This window comes from Lepidochelys kempii, chromosome 14, assembly GCF_965140265.1.
Source record: "Lepidochelys kempii isolate rLepKem1 chromosome 14, rLepKem1.hap2, whole genome shotgun sequence".
Taxonomy (NCBI): Eukaryota; Metazoa; Chordata; order Testudines; family Cheloniidae; genus Lepidochelys; species Lepidochelys kempii.
In genome coordinates, this window is record NC_133269.1 from 33,865,300 (window position 1) to 33,884,399 (window position 19,100).

General features: G+C 52.4%; 1 protein-coding gene across 7 annotated transcripts; it reads right to left on the reverse strand.

The window, feature by feature from the left end:
* Positions 1–1,357: 1,357 nt before the first annotated feature.
* LOC140898276 (uncharacterized) lies at positions 1,358–13,683 on the reverse strand. 7 transcript variants are annotated; one of them, XM_073311889.1, is made up of 7 exons: positions 13,552–13,683; positions 9,680–9,757; positions 8,366–9,046; positions 4,973–5,099; positions 4,286–4,402; positions 3,422–3,535; positions 1,358–2,834 (listed from the first exon to the last, which is right to left on the reverse strand). In XM_073311889.1, exons 2-7 carry the CDS (start codon positions 9,701–9,703, stop codon positions 1,753–1,755), a joined length of 2,145 nt encoding a protein of 714 aa, XP_073167990.1. In that variant the 5' UTR covers positions 9,704–9,757; positions 13,552–13,683; the 3' UTR covers positions 1,358–1,752. The 7 variants fall into 7 exon arrangements, with proteins under 7 accessions (XP_073167990.1, XP_073167991.1, XP_073167989.1 ...); XM_073311890.1 differs by having other exon boundaries at positions 4,286–4,399; positions 8,366–9,049; XM_073311888.1 differs by having other exon boundaries at positions 1,358–2,831; positions 8,366–9,049.
* Positions 13,684–19,100: the final 5,417 nt, after the last annotated feature.

Sequence of the window (19,100 nt, forward strand, 5' to 3'; positions counted from 1 at the left end):
TGGGGGGGGGGGGGGGGGGCTAGAACCCAGCTTTCCCCGTCTGGTGCCTTCATGAGTGCATAACACGATGGCTGCTCCGTCTGCCCGTCTCAATGCCAGGTAAGCGGAGTACATTTCCACGTCTGGCTGAGGCCTCGTCTGTGATGGGACGAAGCTGCGCCGGTGCACACTCCTAGCACCGGTGAGGTTCGGCGCATCGTAGCATTGCTTGTGCCCACCTGAGACGCAAACAGAAGGTGCGCTGGCAGGTGCCTGCACGGGTGTGACCACTAGCTGGGGCAGCGGCCACGATGGGCAGACAAGGCTGCAGAAAAGGGAACATCTAGCTTGCTCTTCTCAAGACTGGGTCAGGGTCCATAAACTGAGCCATGTGACTACGTGGGGAGCAAGAGAGGGCCAGTGGGTGCCATATAATAGTGGGCACCAGTGTTCCCTCTATTTTTTCCCACGCATGTGCGGAATGAATTTTGTTATGTGTGGCAGGGGTGGGGGTCAAGGGGTTCAGGGCTGGGGCAGAGGGTTGGAGTGCATGGGGTGAGGGGTTTGGGGTGCAGGCTGCCCCAGGGCTACAGCGGGGAGAGAGGACTCTCCCCAGCTCTCTCTCCCTGTAGCAGCACCTGGGCTGGGGTGGGGAAAGGTGCCTCTCCCCTGGCAGTGGCAGGGTTGGGTTGGAGCCAGGGGAGAGGTGCCTCTCCCTTGGCCATGACAGGTCCAGGCTGGGGGAGAAGCATCACTCCCCACCGCGGCACTTAAGGGGCTGCTGTGCAGCCATACGGCTTAGAGGGACCTTAGGTGGGCACTCCTGCTGCTCAGAGCAGACACATGGGCCATCCTGCTCAGAGCATGCTCCCTGGGGGGGAGATCTGGGGGAGGGATAGCTCAGTGGTTTGAGCATTGGCCTGCTAAACCCAGGGTTGTGAGCTCAATCCCTGAGGGGGCCATCTTGGTGGGGGGGAAATTGGGAATTGTGCCTGCTTTGAGCAGGGGGTTGGACCAGATGATCTCCTGAGGTCCCTTCCAACGCTGATATTCTATGATTCTGTGATCTAGTTAGCCTGTGAAGCTGGCACATGCTCAGTGCAGACAAAGTCTTGCCAGCATTTAGCTGCAGAACTCTTCAAGTCACCTCTACTGAGCACGTGCAAGCTGTTTGGTGGCTTATAACTGTGGCCAATTCAGGTGGATTTTTTTTTTTTTTTTTACAGGGGTGGCAAAAAGCAGGGTCCAGACACGAGGGCGACCCACCCCCACCAAATTTCAAGTCCCTGCTCCACAGCATGCACCACCTTGGTGAAACAAAGGTGAAACTTTCACCTGGCAACACACCTTCTTCCCAAATTGGCTCAAAAACGAGGAAGCTGTTGGAGTTGATTTATTTTTGAGAGTTTCAAGCCCCTCAAGCTGAGGCCGCCCCGACCATGAGTGCTGACAGGCTGAATGGTTAGAATGGCAAAGTTAAACGATAGAGACAAGGGCTTCAGAGATCAATCTAGTAGCAGGGGTACTGCTGGTACACGCTTTCTGGCAGGAATTTTATTCAATGCACGCTGGGGCGTAGATAGTACTCGAATACAAACAGCGATGGCCTTCCGGGCACACAGCGGCTCGCTGACAATCCCCTTCCCAGTGGCAGCTCAGCACGTGGCTGTGCTGATCAAGGCTTCACCTGGTGATTGCTAGGCCAGGCAGAGCCAGGGCGTCATTACCAGCTTGGGACCGGCTGCTGCCGGCTCCTGACCGGTGAGCTGACGCTCACCCTGTCCAAATTGAGGCGACGCCGAGGTAGAAATCCTCCCCGCCATGGCTTTTCTGATGGGCAGCCAGGTGTGCCCTCTCCTGGAAGCCTTTCCCACATGCGGGGCACTTGTGGGGCTGCTGGCCCGCGTGGACGCTCTGGTGGTTCCTAAGGTCCGAGCTGCGGCCAAAGCCGATGCCGCACTGGGGGCAGTGGAAGGGCCGGTCACCGGTGTGACTCCGCCGGTGGAGGATGAGGTCTGGGTGCTGGGCGAAGCCCTTCCCGCAGTCGGCGCAGTGGTAAGGGGCGTCCCCGAGGTGGCTGCCCTGGTGGGCCAGGAGGTGGGAGCGCTGGCTGAAGCTTTCCCCGCACTTTAAGCAGGTGTGCCGTTTCTCCTCCATGTGGCTGTACCGGTGCATTTCCAGCTGGCTGGGCCACTTGAAGCCCTGGCCGCACTCGGGGCACTTGTAGCGATCGTCCTGCAGGTGGGTGCGCTGGTGGTTGACCAGGACGGAGCGCTTGCGGAAGCGCCGCCCACACTTGGGGCACTGGTGGGGCCACTCCCCCATGTGGCTCTTGCGGTGGGCAGCCAGGTCGCAGCGGCGCAGGAAGCCCTCCCCGCAGTCAGGGCAGGGGAATGGGATCTCCCCGGTGTGGGAGCGCCGGTGGACAGCCAGGTCGCAGCGCCGCAGGAAGCCCCGCCAGCAGTCGGGGCAGGGGAAGGGCTTCTCCAGGGCATGCAGCCGCTGGTGGCGCAGGAGGTGAGCGCCGTCAACAAAGATCTTCCCGCACTCGGGGCACGGCCGCTGCTGCTGCTCCGGCTGGAGGCTCAGCAGGACCTGGATGTATCTGTGGCCCTCGCTGCCTCCCCCGGGGGAAGTGGGCTGGGCTCCCTCCTGCCCTTCTAACCCGCCCCAGCTCGCACAGACGTCCTCCTGTTCATGACCCCCTTCGCATTTCATTGATGACGTTGGGTGCGGCACCCCCTGCACCGGTGTCCAGGACGCGTTCCCTTCGGATTTCACGGACGGCGTCCTGCACAGCTCTATTTGCTGGGGACCCTGGTGTTGAGCATTTTCACAGGCCGGGCCCTCACCTGCTGGGACAGAGAGAGAATCCAGACAGGAAACCTCAGAGAAGGGAATGTGTAGGGGGGAAACAAACCACAGTAACAGCTGGGGAGATGGAAAAAAGAATTAAGTTCCTGCTCAAACTCTTCCCCAGAGGACAGAGAGGAGGGGACCAGTTCTGCCTCCACCCCATCTGAAGACTCAAAGTGAAGGAAGCTACTGCTAGGTGGCAGTCAGGAACGGGTGGGCACAGAGACGCTGGTTTTCTGATTGGCCGAGGGGTGCTCCGCCCCCTTCCCTGAACATGCTCCATCCTTGCTCCTCCCCCCAGAGCCTCCTGCCCACCGCTGAACAGCTGATCCGTGGTGGGTGGGAGGCGCTGGGGGGAGGGGGAGGAGCTGATTGGTGAGCACCCATGGAGTTCAGCGCCTACGTGCGGGCACTTGGGTGAAGGAACCTACTGCCAGGGGTCAGTCAGGAATGGGTGGGAAGCCATGCTGATGGTTGCCATGACACAGCTGAGGATAACTCTGCTCTGGGGGGTAGAGGGCAGCTCAGCAGGCCAGCTATTTCCTTTCCTTGCTGATGGTGTGCATCAGTAGAGCTGGTTCCTCACCTGCACAGGCGCCCCGCGGGCTCTCCTTTTCATCACAGCCATGCAGATCGGGGACCCACGGCTCACCCTCCCCTTTCAACTGGGAAATCACATCAGGCTTGGAAATTGGAAATCCTGCGCAAGGCAAAGAAACCAAGTGAGATGAGGTGAATTCGTGGAATATTTCTTACAAAGAGCGTTCCATGATTTTTAACCCCAGCTCATTTTAAAGCGGTAAAATCCCAGGGCCAGCTCCCCAGCTGCTCAAAATCTCTGCACATTCTGCTATGGGGGGGCGGGGAAACAGCTCGCTGCTGAAAACACTGAGAGCTAGACACTCATCAGCAAAGTGGTTCCTATAGTGCATGGAAACCAACTTTATGTCCTAGAGAGTGGAAACTCCACCTCGGATCCACTTCTTACAGACGGAGAGGGGCCCAGTGACAGAGAGTCACAGGGACGCTGGGACCAGTGGGATTCAGTGCAGTAAGGGATGGGAAAGAGTTGGGGGTATCACCCAGTGCAGCAGTTCAAGGGCGTTAGAGGTCAGCCAAGCTCATTCTGTGGAATGAAGCCATCAACGAGCTTGTGAAATCAGGAACCAAATCCCCACAATCCCTTCCCCAGAGGACAGAGAGGAGTCCCCCCAACCTCCCTTCACACCCATCTGAACTCTCAAGGGCAAGGGAGGTCAGTGGGGTGGGAGCTGGTGTCAAGGTGGGTTGGAAGCCTGGAGTGACATCTGCCATGAGGGGACTCCTAGTGGGGACAATCGTGACCCATGTGGGATGAGGCAGAACAGGGGGAACACACGAGGCTTTTGGAGGATTCCCAGCTGTTTCTTTCATTGGCTGGTGGTGTGTGTTAGTTTAATCAATTCCTCACCTATGCAGGTACCTCTCAGGCTCCCCCTTTCCTTGGAGCCCTGGAGATCCGAGACCCACGGCTCTTCCCCTCGCTCCAGCTGGGAGATCACATTGGGTTTGGGAATGAGAAATCCTGCTGAGGGGGGAAGAACATGATGGGATGGGGTGAATGAATGGTTTGTGGAATGTCTGTTACAAAGAAAGTTCCATGACTTAACCTGGCCCCTCCCCACTCCGTGGGGAGGTGGCATCGGAAGACGGATGTGGGAGACCCTTTGGAAGAGTCGGACATGCTTTGCCCCCTGGAGGAGACGATGGGATCTGCACATGCCCTGTGATCTAGCCATAGCACTAATATCAAACCGCTTAGGCCAGATACCAGGCTGTAGCAGGGAATGAAACTTTCAACAAAAAAGACTTCTCTTCAGAAAATGAGATTTGGTTGAAAATTATTTCATTGCAAAACAGTTTAGCTTTCAATTCCATTTTTAGAAAATATTTTGAAATGGTAATTCTTTTTTGGGAGAAAGAACTCTGCCAGAGTTCTACTTTCTCCTGCCTGTCCTTTTCCACCCGAAAAGAGGGGGAGGAAAGTCGAAGAATGAGAGAAATTAAAAGTGAAGTGTTACTCTGAAGGGTTAAGCACTGAACGTGATATTTGCGGAGAGAAAGCTTCTAATACCCAAGGGAACAAGGAATCCCTTACCCAGCGAGGTCACACACTCGTAATTCTCCTGCATGACGTCCCTGTAGAAAGCTCTCTGACCGGGGTCCAGCACAGCCCACTCCTCCTCTGTGAAATACACAGCCACCTCCTCGAAGGTCACCAGCCCCTGAAACAGCCACAGTTCCCCCACTCAGGACCTGTTCCCCAGTCACAATCCCACCTGCCCCAGACTGTTCTAGTTTCCTGTTTACTTTCAGTAAGGCTTATAGTATCCCTAATCCCCAAGTTAGAATCTCCTCCCTACTGCTCCCATGTGCTGCTCAATGGTTCACTCACTCCTAGGTCTAACATCTCCCCACTCATCATTCAGGCCTCTGGCCATTCCCTCTGCTCATAGGTGCTGACTTATTTTTCCAGGTGAGTGCTTTGCCTGAGGCCCTGCCCCTTCCCACAAGGCTCCACCCTCACTCCGCCTCTTCCCACCCCCTTCCCCAACTCCTCTGCCTGTCCCTCACTCGCTCCTCTCAGTCCCCTTCCCCAAGGCCCCCTGCCTGCCCACTTCTGGCTCCTCTCCACCTTCCCCTGAGCCCCTGCCGCGATCGGCAGCCAGCCCGGGGGCCCTGCTGAAGAGCTGATCGGCAGCCAACCGTGGCCTGCCCAACAGATGTGGCTTGTGGGTGCTGAGCACCCCCTATTTTTTTTCTGTGAGTACTTGAGCACTGGAGCACCCACGGAGTCTGTGTCTATGCCTCTGCTACCTAATGCACCTTCAGTCTCCCAGGATGAGGGTCACTCATTAGTATGTGAAACTGAGGTGGTTCTCACTGGGTTCACAGGGACCGACCAAGCAAATCTATGGAAGCTCCATATGGAATTCCTCCAATGCAGGATCCAGCAGGTGCGAGATGGAGCCCTCCTGCTCTTTATTCTCACCCAGCCAAATGAAACCTGAACCTTCAGCATCTGGCTCAGTCCACAAGGTTAATTTCTCTCTTTGATTCCTTCCATTCCCTCGGAGGACCGTACCACCCTGTCGTGCTGTTTTATGCATGTGTTGCTGGTTTACTTTTGAGAATCTGGACTCCCCTTCCTGCCACCCGCCCCCCAAGCTCTGGACTAGAGGTGCCCTGAACTATAACAGTGAACAGCTGCATTCTTTGCTTTACAGCAATGAGTCTCAACCTTTCCAGACTACTGTGCCCCTTTCAGGAATTTGAATTGTCCTGCGTATCCCCAAGTTTCACCTCACTTAAAAACGACTTGCTTACAAAATCAGACATAAAAATACAAAAGTTTCACAGCCACTATTATGGATAAATTGCTGACGTTCTCATTTTTACCATCTAATTATAAAATAAATTGATTGGACTATAAATATTGTATTTACATTTCAGTGTATAGTTTATACTGCTCTACACACAAGTCATTGTCGATATGAAATTTTAGTTTGTACTGACTTTGCTAGTGCTTTTTATATAGCCTGTTGTAAAATGAGGCAAATATCTAGATGAGTTGATGTACCCCCTGGAAGACCTCTGTGTCCCCCCAGGGGTACATGTACTTCTGGTTGAGAACCACTGCTTTACAGTAGCTTGAGACCTGACCTGCGGAGTTCAGATCTGGATCTGAAGAACTGAACTTGCCCAGAGGGAAACAGATTTACAAAACCCAGCATCTTTCTTTTTAAAGACAACTAGTTCAGTTAGTATTATACAGAAGGTTTGAAGAGGATAAGTTTATTTGGCAGGGGGGAAGAATCAGAAGAAATGGAAATGTTGCATTTTGTCTGACATTTTCCTTTTTAAGCTGTTTTAGGGTTTGGTTGGGTTTTTTTGAAAAAAAAAACATTAAAAAACTTCTGTTTCCTTTCTGTGGGAAAATCCCCACTTTTCTGTCAGTTTTAAAAGCTCCTTCCCCCGCTGGAAAAAAGATCAAGGTAATAAAAAGGCGGGGGGTGGGGGTGGGAGGGCGAGGCATCTCGGTGAAACGAAACCAAAATTTTCTTAAACAAACAAAAAACTGACCAAAATGAAAAAATTGTTCACAAATGTTTCTGTCTATCAAAAAAAGGCATTTCACATTGGAAAAAAACCCCACCCTGACCCAAAATCTTCCACCAGGTTTCTCCAGTGTATTTGTTCGTTTCACAGCTCAGCAAAATAAGGGACAAACTGAAGTGCGAGGGTAATAAACCATCACTTGAAACCTATAAACCTGGTATGGGGCACTGTCAGCAGACAGGATACTGGGCGAGATGGACCTTTGGTCTGACCCAGAGTGGCCGCTCCTATATTCCAGAGCGGACATCTCTCTGTAAAAGCTGGGCTCTAGTTGAACCACAAGTTGCTGGGTTCTATGAAGGCCTCCTGGGGTGGGAGTCTCTAGTCTGTGTTATGCAGGGGATAAGACTAGAGGATGATCATAATGCTTCCTTCTGGCCTTAAAATACAGGAGTCTATCTTTGGCGTGCTGGTCATGCCAACGTTTTTGCAGCAAGCACCTTCACTCTGTGCTCCATACTGCCCGATTCATGGGGAGGTGCTGCCTGTGAAACTCCACCGAGCCATGACGCTGGTCTATGCAGCTGTTGCCTCATCTTAAGACTGTGAGCATTTGGGGGCAGGCGCTGTCTCTTGGTTCTAGATTTTCACCCTGTCCTGCATAATAGGGTGGGGGTCCCTAGGGACTTCAGCAATGCATAGAGCAAAATAACAACTATACCACTGTTGCTGACGTGCACGCACTTGCCCATGACCCCTCATGCAGGGCGCCCAGCGAGACTTGCTGGGCAAGGATTTTGCCGGCCCAGCCCAGGTCTCAGAGGGATGTTTCCATACGACGACGCTTCATCTGTGGGACCTTGTTCAGGCTGAGGCCTTCACAGCAGGGGCGGTGGAGTCTTCCCAAATTTTGGGAGGGGGGACCAGAGGGCCCCCACTGTGACCCCACCGATTCCCCAAAGGCCCCAACTCCCGGCCAGGCCAACAGCTGGAGCCCGGCTGGGGAGCCCTGGCACCTCTAGGGAACCGCAGAACCTCCACCTTCCAGCTCCCCACAGCTGCACACATGGCTCCTACCCCAGCCCGGCTCTGGCGGGGGCCTCGGAGCTGCAGCCTGGCCATGATAACAGCCGTGCGCGCACCTGTGAGGAGCCGCAGAACCTCCACCTGCCCTGGGCTCCAGCTGCCAGCCTGGCTGGGGAGTGGGGCCTCGGGGGGAAGAGGAAGGGCAGGGGTGGGACCCATGACGAAAAGTGGATGGGCCATGGCCCCCCTATTCTGGCGCCCCTGCCCCACAATATCCTATCTGGGAGGTGTGGGAGGGGACGTTTTATCCTTTGATCATCAGATCTGTCTCTCCCATCATCCCTTCTCAGCCACATGCTTGGCTCTGCTCCCGCAGCATTTCCCCACCTCGCGCCGTATCAGCTACCTGAGCAGGCTGGGTCAACTGCCCCTGCCCCAGGCAGGCTTCAGCCAACGCAGCCGCCGCCTCGCTGCTGTGGGGCTCCCTTGCTGTCACCCAGGCACGCACGTCCGGCTGCAGTGCCCCCAGGAACTGCTCCCGCACGACGACGTCCACAATCTGCTCCTTGGTGCGCTCCCCGGGCCGCAGCCAGAGCCGAGCAGCCCGGCTGAGCCGGGCTAGCATCTCTCGGGGAGCTTCTCCGGGCCGGGCAGCACCTGAGCGGAACTGCAACCGATGGGCTTCCTCGCTGGCCTGCTCTGAAACGGCAGCCTTGCCCTCGGCACGGCCCCTAGTGGGGCCTGTCCCCAGGGAGACGCAGGCCTCAGGTGCCTCCCTGGGGAACGAAGGAACCTCGTGCCCATGAGGCCACGCACGGGATGGCACCGCCTGCTCAAGGCCTGCGGTGTCTGCCGCTTTCCGAGACCGGGGAGGTGTCTGTGCCGTCCTCAATGGACAATCTTCCCCCTCCGAGCATCCCAGCAAGGACCGGGACGGCGTCCGCGGGGATAAGGGCCAGCCAGGGCTCTGCTCCTCAGCCTCGCTCTCCTCCTTGGGATGCTGGACCGGGATCCCACAACGCCCTTCCCTCAGGGCACGGGGTTCTCCCCACATCCCAGCCGCCGGGGTCTCCTGTTGCACCTGGTCCTGCTGGGAAAACGCCGGGGTTGAAAAACTTGGACCAGCTGCACACCGAGTCTCTCGCTGCAGCCGAGCTGATGGGGCTGTCGCCTTAGCATGGGTGCTGGAGACTCATCACACTTTTATATCATGAGGTTCAACCCTCACAACCCACCCAGCTGGAGGGGGAGGAGGGGGTCATGGCAGCCTCCATAGCAAGACTCATAAGCATAGGTGCCGACTCCAAGGCGCTCCAGCCTCGGCTCAGCACCCACCAGCTGTTCAGAGGCTGGGGGAGGGGCTTGGGCAAGGGCAGAAGCAGCAGGCGGGGTCTTTGAGGAGTGGGCAGAGCGGGGGTGGGAAGAGGCGGAGTGGGGGTGGAGCCTCAGGGGAGGGGGCGGAGCACTCCCAGGGAAAAATAAAAGTCAGTACCTATGCTTGCTCATAAGCCAGACAGAGGGGGAGATGGGAATACCACAGCACCCATGCTATAGTTTTCCTCCCAGTGGGCCTGTTCCTATAAACCAGGCTCCAGATCAAGTCCCAGGACAGGTCTGTCACCCCCTGCCACCCACTCACCACCATCTTCCTCACCCCCCTGCGTTTTCTGCCCCTCTCCCTCCAGGAGGAGACCCCATAAGTTCCAGAAATATCCCCTACCTGAGCTGGTTCCACAGCAGCCATTTCCCTTCCCAGCCCCCCAGGGAGCCAGGGACAATCCGGACCTGATTCTGCAGCCTGTCAGGGCGAGAAGGGAGGTTTCAAAAGGGCCTTGGCACCATTTCACGCCCCGATTCCCTCCTGGCTCTTTCCCTGCAGACAGATGCTCTAGACACGGGGCAGTCAAGAGGCGGACCTCTGGCCAGACCCGGCCTGCCAGATGATTTTGAAGGGGACCCCACAATCTTTTTTTATGTATTTATTGTGAGTGTGATTGTGATTATATATATATATGATTGTCTCTGGAGTCTGGACCTTGAGGAAGAAATTTGGACCCTGACTCTGCCCCACTTTATTACAACATCTTAGGATGGCGTTCCAAGAAGGAGGAGTGCTTGGCAGAGACGGGCTCCACCTAATGAAGAGAGGGAAGAGCATCTTCGCAAGCAGGCTGGCTAACCTAGCGAGGAGGGCTTTAAACTAGGTTCACCGGGGGAAGGAGACCAAAGCCCTAAAGTAAGTGGGGAAGTGGGATACCGGGTGGAAGCGGGATACCGGGTGGAAGCACAAGCAGGAGCGCACAAGAAGGGAGGGCTCCTGCCTCATACTAAGAAAGAGGGACGATCAGCGAGTTATCTCAAGTGCCTATACACAAATGCAAGAAGCCTGGGAAACAAGCAGGGAGACCTGGAAGTCCTGGCACAGTCAAGGAATTATGATGTGATTGGAATAACAGAGACTTGGTGGGATAACTCACATGACTGGAGTACTGTCATGGATGGATATAAACTGTTCAGGAAGGACAGGCAGGGCAGAAAAGGTGGGGGAGTTGCAGTGTGGGAGCAGTGTGACTGCTCAGAGCTCCGGTACGAAACTGCAGAAACTGCAGAAAAACCTGAGAGTCTCTGGATTAAGTTTAGAAGCGTGAGCAACAAGGGTGATGTAGTGGTGGGAGTCTGCTATAGACCACCGGAACAGGGGGATGAGGTGGATGAGGCTTTCTTCCAGCAACTCACGGAAGTTACTAGATGGCAGGCTCTGGTTCTCATGGGAGACTTCAGTCACCCTAATATCTGCTGGGAGAGCAATACAGCGGTGCACAGACAATACAGGAAGTTTTTGGAAAGTGTAGGGGACAATTTCCTGGTGCAAGTGCTGCAGGAACCAACTACGGGCAGAGCTGCTCTTGATCTGCTGCTCACAAACCGGGAAGAATTAGTAGGGGAAGCTAAAGTGGATGGGAATCTGGGAGGCAGTGACCATGAGGTGGTCGAGTTCAGGATCCTGACACAGGGAAGAAAGGAGAGCAGCAGAATACGGACCCTGGACTTCAGAAAAGCAGACTTTGACTCCCTCAGGGAACTAATGGGCAAGATCCCCTGGGAGAATAACATGACAGGGAAATGAGTCCAGGAGAGCTGGCTGTATTTTAAAGAATCCTTATTGACGTTACAGAGACAAACCATCCCGATGCGTAGAAAGAATAGTAAATATGGCATGTGATTAGCTTGGCTTAACAGTGAAATCCTTGCTGATCTTAAATTCAAAAAAGAAGCTTACAAGAAGTGGAAGATTGGACAAATGACCAGGGAGGAGTATAAAAATATTGCTCAGGCATGCAAGAGTGAAATCAGGAAGGCCAAATCACACCTGGAGTTGCAGCTAGCAAGAGATGTTAAAAGTAACCAGAAGGGTTTCTTCAGGTATGTTAGCAACAAGAAGAAAGCCAAGGAAAGTGTGGGCCCCTTACTGAATAAGGGAGGCAACCTAGTGACAGAGGATGTGGAAAAAACTAATGTACTCAATGCTTTTTTTTGCCTCTGTCTTCACGAACAAGGTCAGCTCCCAGACTACTGCACTGGGCAGCACAGCATGGGGAGGAGGTGACCAGCCCTCTGTGGAGAAAGAAGTGGTTTGGGACTATTTAGAAATGCTGGACGAGCACAAGTCCATGGGGCCGGATGCGTGGCATCCGAGGGTGCTAAAGGAGTTGGCGGATGTGCCTGCAGAGCCATTGGCCTTATCTTTGAAAACTCATGGCGATCAGGGGAAGTCCCGGACGACTGGAAAAAGGCTAATGTAGAGCCCATCTTTAAAAAAGGGAAGGAGGAGGATCCTGGGAACTACAAGCCAGTCATGCCTGACTAATCTAATTGCCTTCTATGACGAGATAACTGGCTCTGTGGATGAGGGGAAAGCGGTAGACGTGTTGTTCCTTGACTTTAGCAAAGCTTTTGACACGGTCTCCCACAGTATTCTTGCCAGCAAGTTAAAGAAGTATGGGCTGGATGAACGGACTATAAGGTGGATAGAAAGTTGGCTAGATTGTCGGGCTCAACGGGTAGTGATCAATGGCTCCACGTCTAGTCGGCAGCTGGTATCAAGTGGAGTGGCCCAAGGGTCGGTCCTGGGGCCAGTTTTGTTCAATATCTTCATAAATGATCTTGAGGATGGTGTGGATTGCACCCGCAGCAAGTTTTCAGATGACACTAAACTGGGAGGAGAGGTAGATACACTGTAGGGTAGGGACAGGATACAGAGAGCCCTAGACAAATTAGAGAATTGGGCCAAAAGAAATCTGATGAGGTTCAACAAGGACAAGTGCAGAGTCCTGCACTTAGGAAGGAAGAATCCCATGCACCGCTACAGACTAGGGACCGAATGGCTCAGCAGCAGTTCTGCAGAAAAGGACCTAGGGGTTACAGTGGAGGAGAAGCTGGATATGAGTCAACAGTGTGCCCTTGTTGCCAAGAAGGCCAATGGCATTTTGGGATGTATATGTAGGGGCATTGCCAGCAGATCGAGGGACGTGATCATTCCCCTCTATTTGACATTGGTGAGGTCTCATCTGGAGTGTCCAGTTTTGGGCCCCACATACAAAAAGGATGTGGAAAAATTGGAAAGAGTCCAGCGGAGGGCAACAAAAATGATTAGGAGACTAGAACGCATGACTTATGAGGAGAGGCTGAGGGAACTGGGATTGTTTAGTCTGAGGAAGAGAAGAGTGAGAGGGGATTTGGTAACGGCTTTCAACTACCTGAAAGGGGGTTCCAAACAGGATGGATCTAGACTGTTCTCAGTGCTAGCAGATGACAGAACGAGGAGTAATGGTCTCAAGTTGCAGTGGGGGAGGTTTACGTTTGATATTAGGAAAAACTTTTTCACTAGGAGGGTGGTGAAACACTGGAATGTGTTACCTAGGGAGGTGGTGGAATCTCCTTCCCTTGATATTTTAAGGTGAGGCTTGACAAAGCCCTGGCTGGGATGATTTAGTTGGGGATTAGTCCAGCTTTGAGCAGGGGACTGGATGACCTCCTGAGGTCCCTTCCAACCCTGATATTCTATAATTCTATGAACACAGACCCAGCCTCTCTCTCGAGGAGGGAGCGCATTTCAACCCACAGTCTGAACCAAACCCGAGAAAGGAGCCGCTCTGGGGGATCCCCCCTGACACCGTCTCCGGGCAGCGCATCCCCCCAGCAGCTGGGGACCAGGCAGAGGCAGGAACTGGCTTTTCCTCTCCCTGCTCCTGACCTTGTTCCCAGGAAAGTCAGTCGGCCCTGGGGTGCTGCAGGGAATGGGGCTGGGCAGGGCTGGGAGCCGGGAACCTCCCTCCCCAGATTGCCCCCGACTCCCGCCTGTCCCCTGCCCTGGGGGGGGGAGACTCGGTCCCGGTCCCGGGGCGGTCGCTCCCCCGGCGCTGGCTCGGCTCCTGCCGGCGCTCAGGGGGGCAGAGCTGGGGGGGCAGCAGCAGCAGCTCCGGGACTCGCAGACCCCCGCCCCCCGGGAGCAGAGCTGGGGCGAGGAGGGGCCGTCGGTGCAGAGTCACTGTCCTGCCCGGCCCCGGCCCTTCCCCCGGGTCTCCCCCTCACCTGCAGGCTCCGGCTCAGCTGTCGGCAGAGCGGGGTTAATGCAGGGCGCTCCCCGCACAGCTGGGAAGCCGGAGCTCCTCAGCTCACAACGGAGCTAGCAGCGGCTGCATCTGACCCAGGAAGCGCAACCCCCGGTCTGCTGAGCAGAGAGAGCTCGAGCCCTAGGAGCTTCCCCTCCTGAGCAATCCCCAGAGCCCCCTGGTGGGGAAAAGCGAAGGAAACCTCCTCCCTCCTCACCCCAGCAGCGGGGACAGAAACCTGGCTCACGGCGGATCCGGCCAGAGACTCCGTTTCTCTTCTCCGAAGAGAGAAAGAAACTTCCAAAGCAAAGGAACCAGAATCAGAGCCCAAACCAGCGTGTCTGAGACCTTTTCCTTGTGCTCAGAAAACATTCACTAGCAAACCTGGACTTAAGGCCTGCATTTACTCCAGAATGCACTTCATCGGATGCATTCAGTGAGCTGTAACTCACGAAAGCTTATGCTCAAATAAATTGGTTAGTCTCTAAGGTGCCACAAGTCCTCCTGTTCTTTTTATTAGTGCTCGTGTAACTCTATGTGGTTCTTTGTCCCCATCTAATGGCTAGAACACCCAGAATATTTACTGTTGCAGGACTTTAACCTGAGTCTGCTGCAATGCTGCAATGCTGAAGTACCCTTAGGACACTAGCACCTGGTCCGTTAGCACACGCAGGAGCTACTCATGCTTTCAGTTCGAGGGGTTGAACCTCACGGAGGGCCTGACAAGGGCATTGTTACACTCAGTCCCTTGGAGGATTAGGCCCTTGTGTTTCTTAAGGTGGGCACCTGAAAAATGGAAGCTGCTTTTGGAAAGTGTGGGGATAAGAATCTGGAGAGGACTGAGGAAGAAAAAGATAGCAATAAAGGCTGATCCAGCAGTTAGAGCAGTATCCTTGAACATTGGAGGTCTGGGTTCTCTTCCCTCTCCCACCATGTACTCCCTGTGTCACTCTAGGCATGTCAGTTAGGCCCTGTTCAGTGGAAGCTAGGAACTCAGACACTATGATAACAAGGACCAGATAGCTATGGTAGATGGACTTGGGAGATGTGGGTTCAATTCCTAGCTAGGCCAGTAACTTAATCTCACTGTTATTATGGATGCAATTTTTGTCAAGGTGATCATCCCTGACACGGAACCCGTGCATTTTACCACTGATTTCAACTTGTCTGTGAAAAGAGGGAAGTTATTTTGTTACTATAAAGTTAAGCAGTGTTTGAAAAAGAAAGTATTGTCAAAAGAAATCAATCAATAAAATTCCATAGCTTCCTTTTGCAAAGTAAAGAAAACTTAAGGCTTGTCAACCAGAACAAGCTTGCTGCGGACCAACATATCCTGTGCACCCTGCCTACAAGCATTAGTGGTTTGTTAATGTGCTTTGATCTCGTCCCCTTTGATAATATTGATGTTTATTTATTTATCACAGCACTGTAACAGTTAAAAGGAGGTTTGGAATGATTCAATTTCTATCTGGAAATGTTGGCAACCATCTATTTTGCCATACACACACCAACCCACAAAAGAACATTTCCATCTATAATAATCAAAATGTACAGATAGGCAAAGTAAGAAAAATGCTTCTTGAGAACTTAGGAGAGTCAAATTCCAGTGAGTTAGACTTCTGAATTAGGGTTGTTACAGATACACTCACACATGAATAGTAAAAGCAGTTGTGATTTGTTGGTTTAAGGATATTTAGTTGGTATGTGAAGGGATAGCTCTGTGGTTTAAGCATTGGCCTGCTGAACCCAAGGTTGTGAGTTCAATCCTTGAGCAGGCCATTTAGGGATCTGGGGCAAAAATGGGGGATTGGCCCTGCTTTGAGGAGGGGGTTGGACTATATAACCTCCTGAGGTCCCTTCCAGCCCTGATATTCTGTGACATGTGATGTAAACAATTTGTATTTTAACCGTCGATAAAGCGTTAACTTTTTGAATCTCAGCATGTCTATGTCATTAAATAATTCTCTGCCCACCGGCGTCATTTCCTGCAATTGTGAAAATTTAAATGGATCAAAATCAGGAAAAAAATTGCTTAAAAAATAAACATTGATATTATCGGTCAAAATGGTGAAAATAAAAATAAAAATTGAATTGTATTAAGCCTAGTTAAAGAAATGAACTGTTTACAACTGGTTAATGCGCTTTGATCAACTCCAGTATCAAAGAGGACTGGATCAAAGTGCAGTAATGAACGCTTAACGAGCTGCAGCAAGGCCCACAGCAGGCACATGTAAATGTTTCCATAGGCAAGCCCTGTTTGTTTAGCAGAAACATTTTACTGTTCATAAATGCACATTTATGTTCACAATCAGCCTTTATTACAAAAAGTTTTGTTGCCATGGCTCGAAATGATCTATTTTTCACCATGACTGTGCTGCGAATTAGGCATAATTTTACCGTGACAAAATCCTATCCATAACCATTATTACCACCCCGTGTCTCAGTTACCAATCTGTCCTTACTTCACAGGGTGCATGCAAGGACAAAATCCACGGATGATTGTCAGGCGTCCAGTGTGAGGGCTCTATAAGCCCTAAGACCGGTAAGCACAGGCACAGTTCTGCTGGCATAAACCCCATTGACTTCAGGCAGATGCATCCTGGCGAAGACTCAGGGTATGTCGACACTAGAAACGCTATAGCGACACAGCTGCAGCGCTGTAGTGTAGACACGAATTACAGCAATGGAAGAGGTTCTTCCGTCACTGGAGTACATCCACATCTCCGAGAAGCACTGTCTAGGTCAGTGGAAGAATTCTTCTTATAACACAAGAATGGAAGAATGGAGCTAGACTGTTCTCAGTGCTAGCAGATGACAGAATGAGGAGTAATGGTCTCAAGTTGCAGTGGGGGAGGTTTAGGTTGGATATTAGGAAAAACTTTTTCACTAGGAGGGTGGTGAAACACTGGAATGGGTTACCTAGGGAGGTGGTGGAATCTCCTTCCTTAGAAGTTTTTAAGGTCAGGCTTGACAGAGACCTGGCTGGGATGATTTAGTTGGGGATTGGTCCTGCTTTGAGCAGAGGGTTGGACTAGATGACCTCCTGAGGTCCCTTCCAACCCTGATATTCTATGATTCTATGATTCTGTCAATATAGTGCTGTCTATGCCAGGGCTTAGGTGAGCTTAACTTTGTTTCTCAGGGTGAATTTTTCACACGCCTGAGCAATGTACGTAAGTCAACCCAACTTTCTAGTGTAGACCAGCCCTCACTGAGGAATGGTTTCCTCTCCATGACATGAACAAGCCCTGAGTGCGAATGTATGGCTCCCTCTCGGGGAGAAGTGACTCTGTCCACAGACAGCCCACCCCAAGCTCGTCCTCTTCAAGGACTAGAAGACCATGTGCCGAGGAAACGCAAGGCAGAGTCTGCCTGATATCCCCAAGAGATTTGACTCATACTTGTGTTCTGGGCTCCAAGGAGAGTCACTACCGGGAGGTGGAGGTAGGTGATTGGGACGGCTGGGCCATAGGGGTGGCCAGAGAGATCGTGAGGGGGAATGGGGAGTTGAGTGTCAAGCCAGAGGAGGGATCTGGACAGTGGGGCTGTACCGAGGGCAGTACTGGGCTCTCAGCTCCCCGCACACCCCTCTGGCCTTGAATGAGAACCCTGGGGAAATCGGGGTGCATCTGGACTATGACTGAGGGGAGGTGACATTTTACAACGCAGACACTGAGGTCAGTTCTTCAACTTTGAAGCTTCGTTTGCTGAGAAAATCCTCTCTTCCCTCTGGCTCACGTCTCCAGGGACTGGTATCTTGTTGAGAAGAGGGTTCAGAGCTTTTGCTGACTCCACATAACAAAAACCTGCTTAATATGCAAGACAGTTATCCCATTAGGAGTTAGGCGCCTAAACGCTTTGGAGGAGTTGGGCCTCCATCACTTGAAATCTTCTCCCGTGACATAAGTAAAGAGGATCCAGGAAGAAAACGGAGGTCATCTTGTGCAAAAGTGGCGAGATATGGTTTCAATTCCTGGCTCAGTCACAGACTCTCTGAATATAAGAACAGCCATACTGGGTCAGACCAAAGGCCCATGTATCCCAGTATCCTGTCTTACAACAGCGGCCCATGCCAGGTGCTTCAGAGAGAATAAACTGAACGGGCAATCACCAAGTGATCCATCCCCTGTCACCCATTCCCAGCTTCTGGCAAACAGAGGCTAGGGACACCATCCCTGCCCATCCTAGCTAATAGCCATTGGCAGGACTTAGCTGCCATGAACTTATCTAGTTCTTTTTTGAGCCCTGTGATAGTCTTGGCCTTCACAACATCCTCTGGCAAAGAGTTCCAGAGGCTGACTGAGCGTTGTGTGAAGAAATACTTCCTTTTGTTTGTTTTAAACCTGCTGCCCATTAATTTCATTGGGTGACCCCTAGCTCTTGTGTTATGAGAAGTAACGAACACTTCCTTATTTACTTTCTCCACACCCATCATGATTTTGCAGACCTATATCACGTCCCCTCTTAGTCGTTTCTTTTCCAAGCTGAAAAGTCCCAGTTTTATTAATCTCTCCTCATACGGAAGCGGTTCCATACCCCAATCATTTTTGTTGCTTTTTTCTGTACCTTTTCCAATTCCAATATATCCTTTTTGAGAGGGGGCGACCACATCTGCATGCAGTATTCAAGATGTGGGCAAACCATGGATTTATAGAGAGGCAATATGGCATTTTCTGTCTTCTTATCTATCCCTTTCCTAATAAGCAATCTTTGAGCAAGTCCCCTGGGGTAAAGTTTTCAAACATGCCTAAGACATGGGCCTCAGAGGTATTTAGGCTCTTAATGCTCACGATTTCAATGGATGTTAGGAGCCTAAATACCTTTGAGGATCTGGGTCTAAGTGACTTAGGAGACACTGATGTTCAGCAGGACCGAGGTGTTACTGAACATCTTACCCTTATGCCCAGATCGGCACCTAACTCCCATTGAAATCCACAGACTTTAGGAGTCTAAATACCCTTGAAGATCTGGCCCTTAGTCTGTCTGTGATTCGGTCTCCCATGCGAAAAGAGGGGATCAGAATCCTTACTGTCTCCTGCCCTTTGTCTGTTTGGTCTATTTACACTGGGAGCTCTTCAGGGTAGAGACTTTCTCACAGTGCATGCCTGCAGCTCTCAGCACAATGGGCTCACAGTCTCCATTAGGATGCCAAGGTTCTGCTCTAATGCAAAGACCACAACACAGGCAGGCTTTTCTGCAGCTGGACGGGGGGTGGCTGCTGAACCTCCACTCAGAGGAGCTGCACCAACCGGGGATGGGGTAATTTCACAGGAGAATGGCAGGGAAACAGCAGCAGGAGCTGTGGCCATTGGGATGAAGACAGGCTCACCTACCCTCAACCCTGCCCTGCCCAGGCTGGCAGAACCAGCAGCCCCATCAGAGAAGGTGCTCTCCCCACCCCAGGCATGACACAAAATAATTCTTTATTGAGGATTTGTCCAAAGCCCTGAAGCCGAGAGTAGCAAACCCAAGGCCTGTTCCTGGGGAGGGTGAACCTCAGCATTTCTCTTCAGAGCCCCCTTGCTCCAG

Excerpts from the sequence above, each read along its gene's own strand:
- LOC140898276 (XM_073311886.1), bottom strand. The coding sequence starts at position 9,703 with ATGGCTGCTGTGGAACCAGCTCAG. Across the intron at positions 4,403-4,972 it reads CGAGTGTGTGACCTCGCTGG|CAGGATTTCTCATTCCCAAA; the intron begins GTAAGGGATTCC and ends TTCCCCCCTCAG. Across the intron at positions 2,835-3,421 it reads CCCGCGGGGCGCCTGTGCAG|CAGGTGAGGGCCCGGCCTGT; the intron begins GTGAGGAACCAG and ends TCTCTGTCCCAG.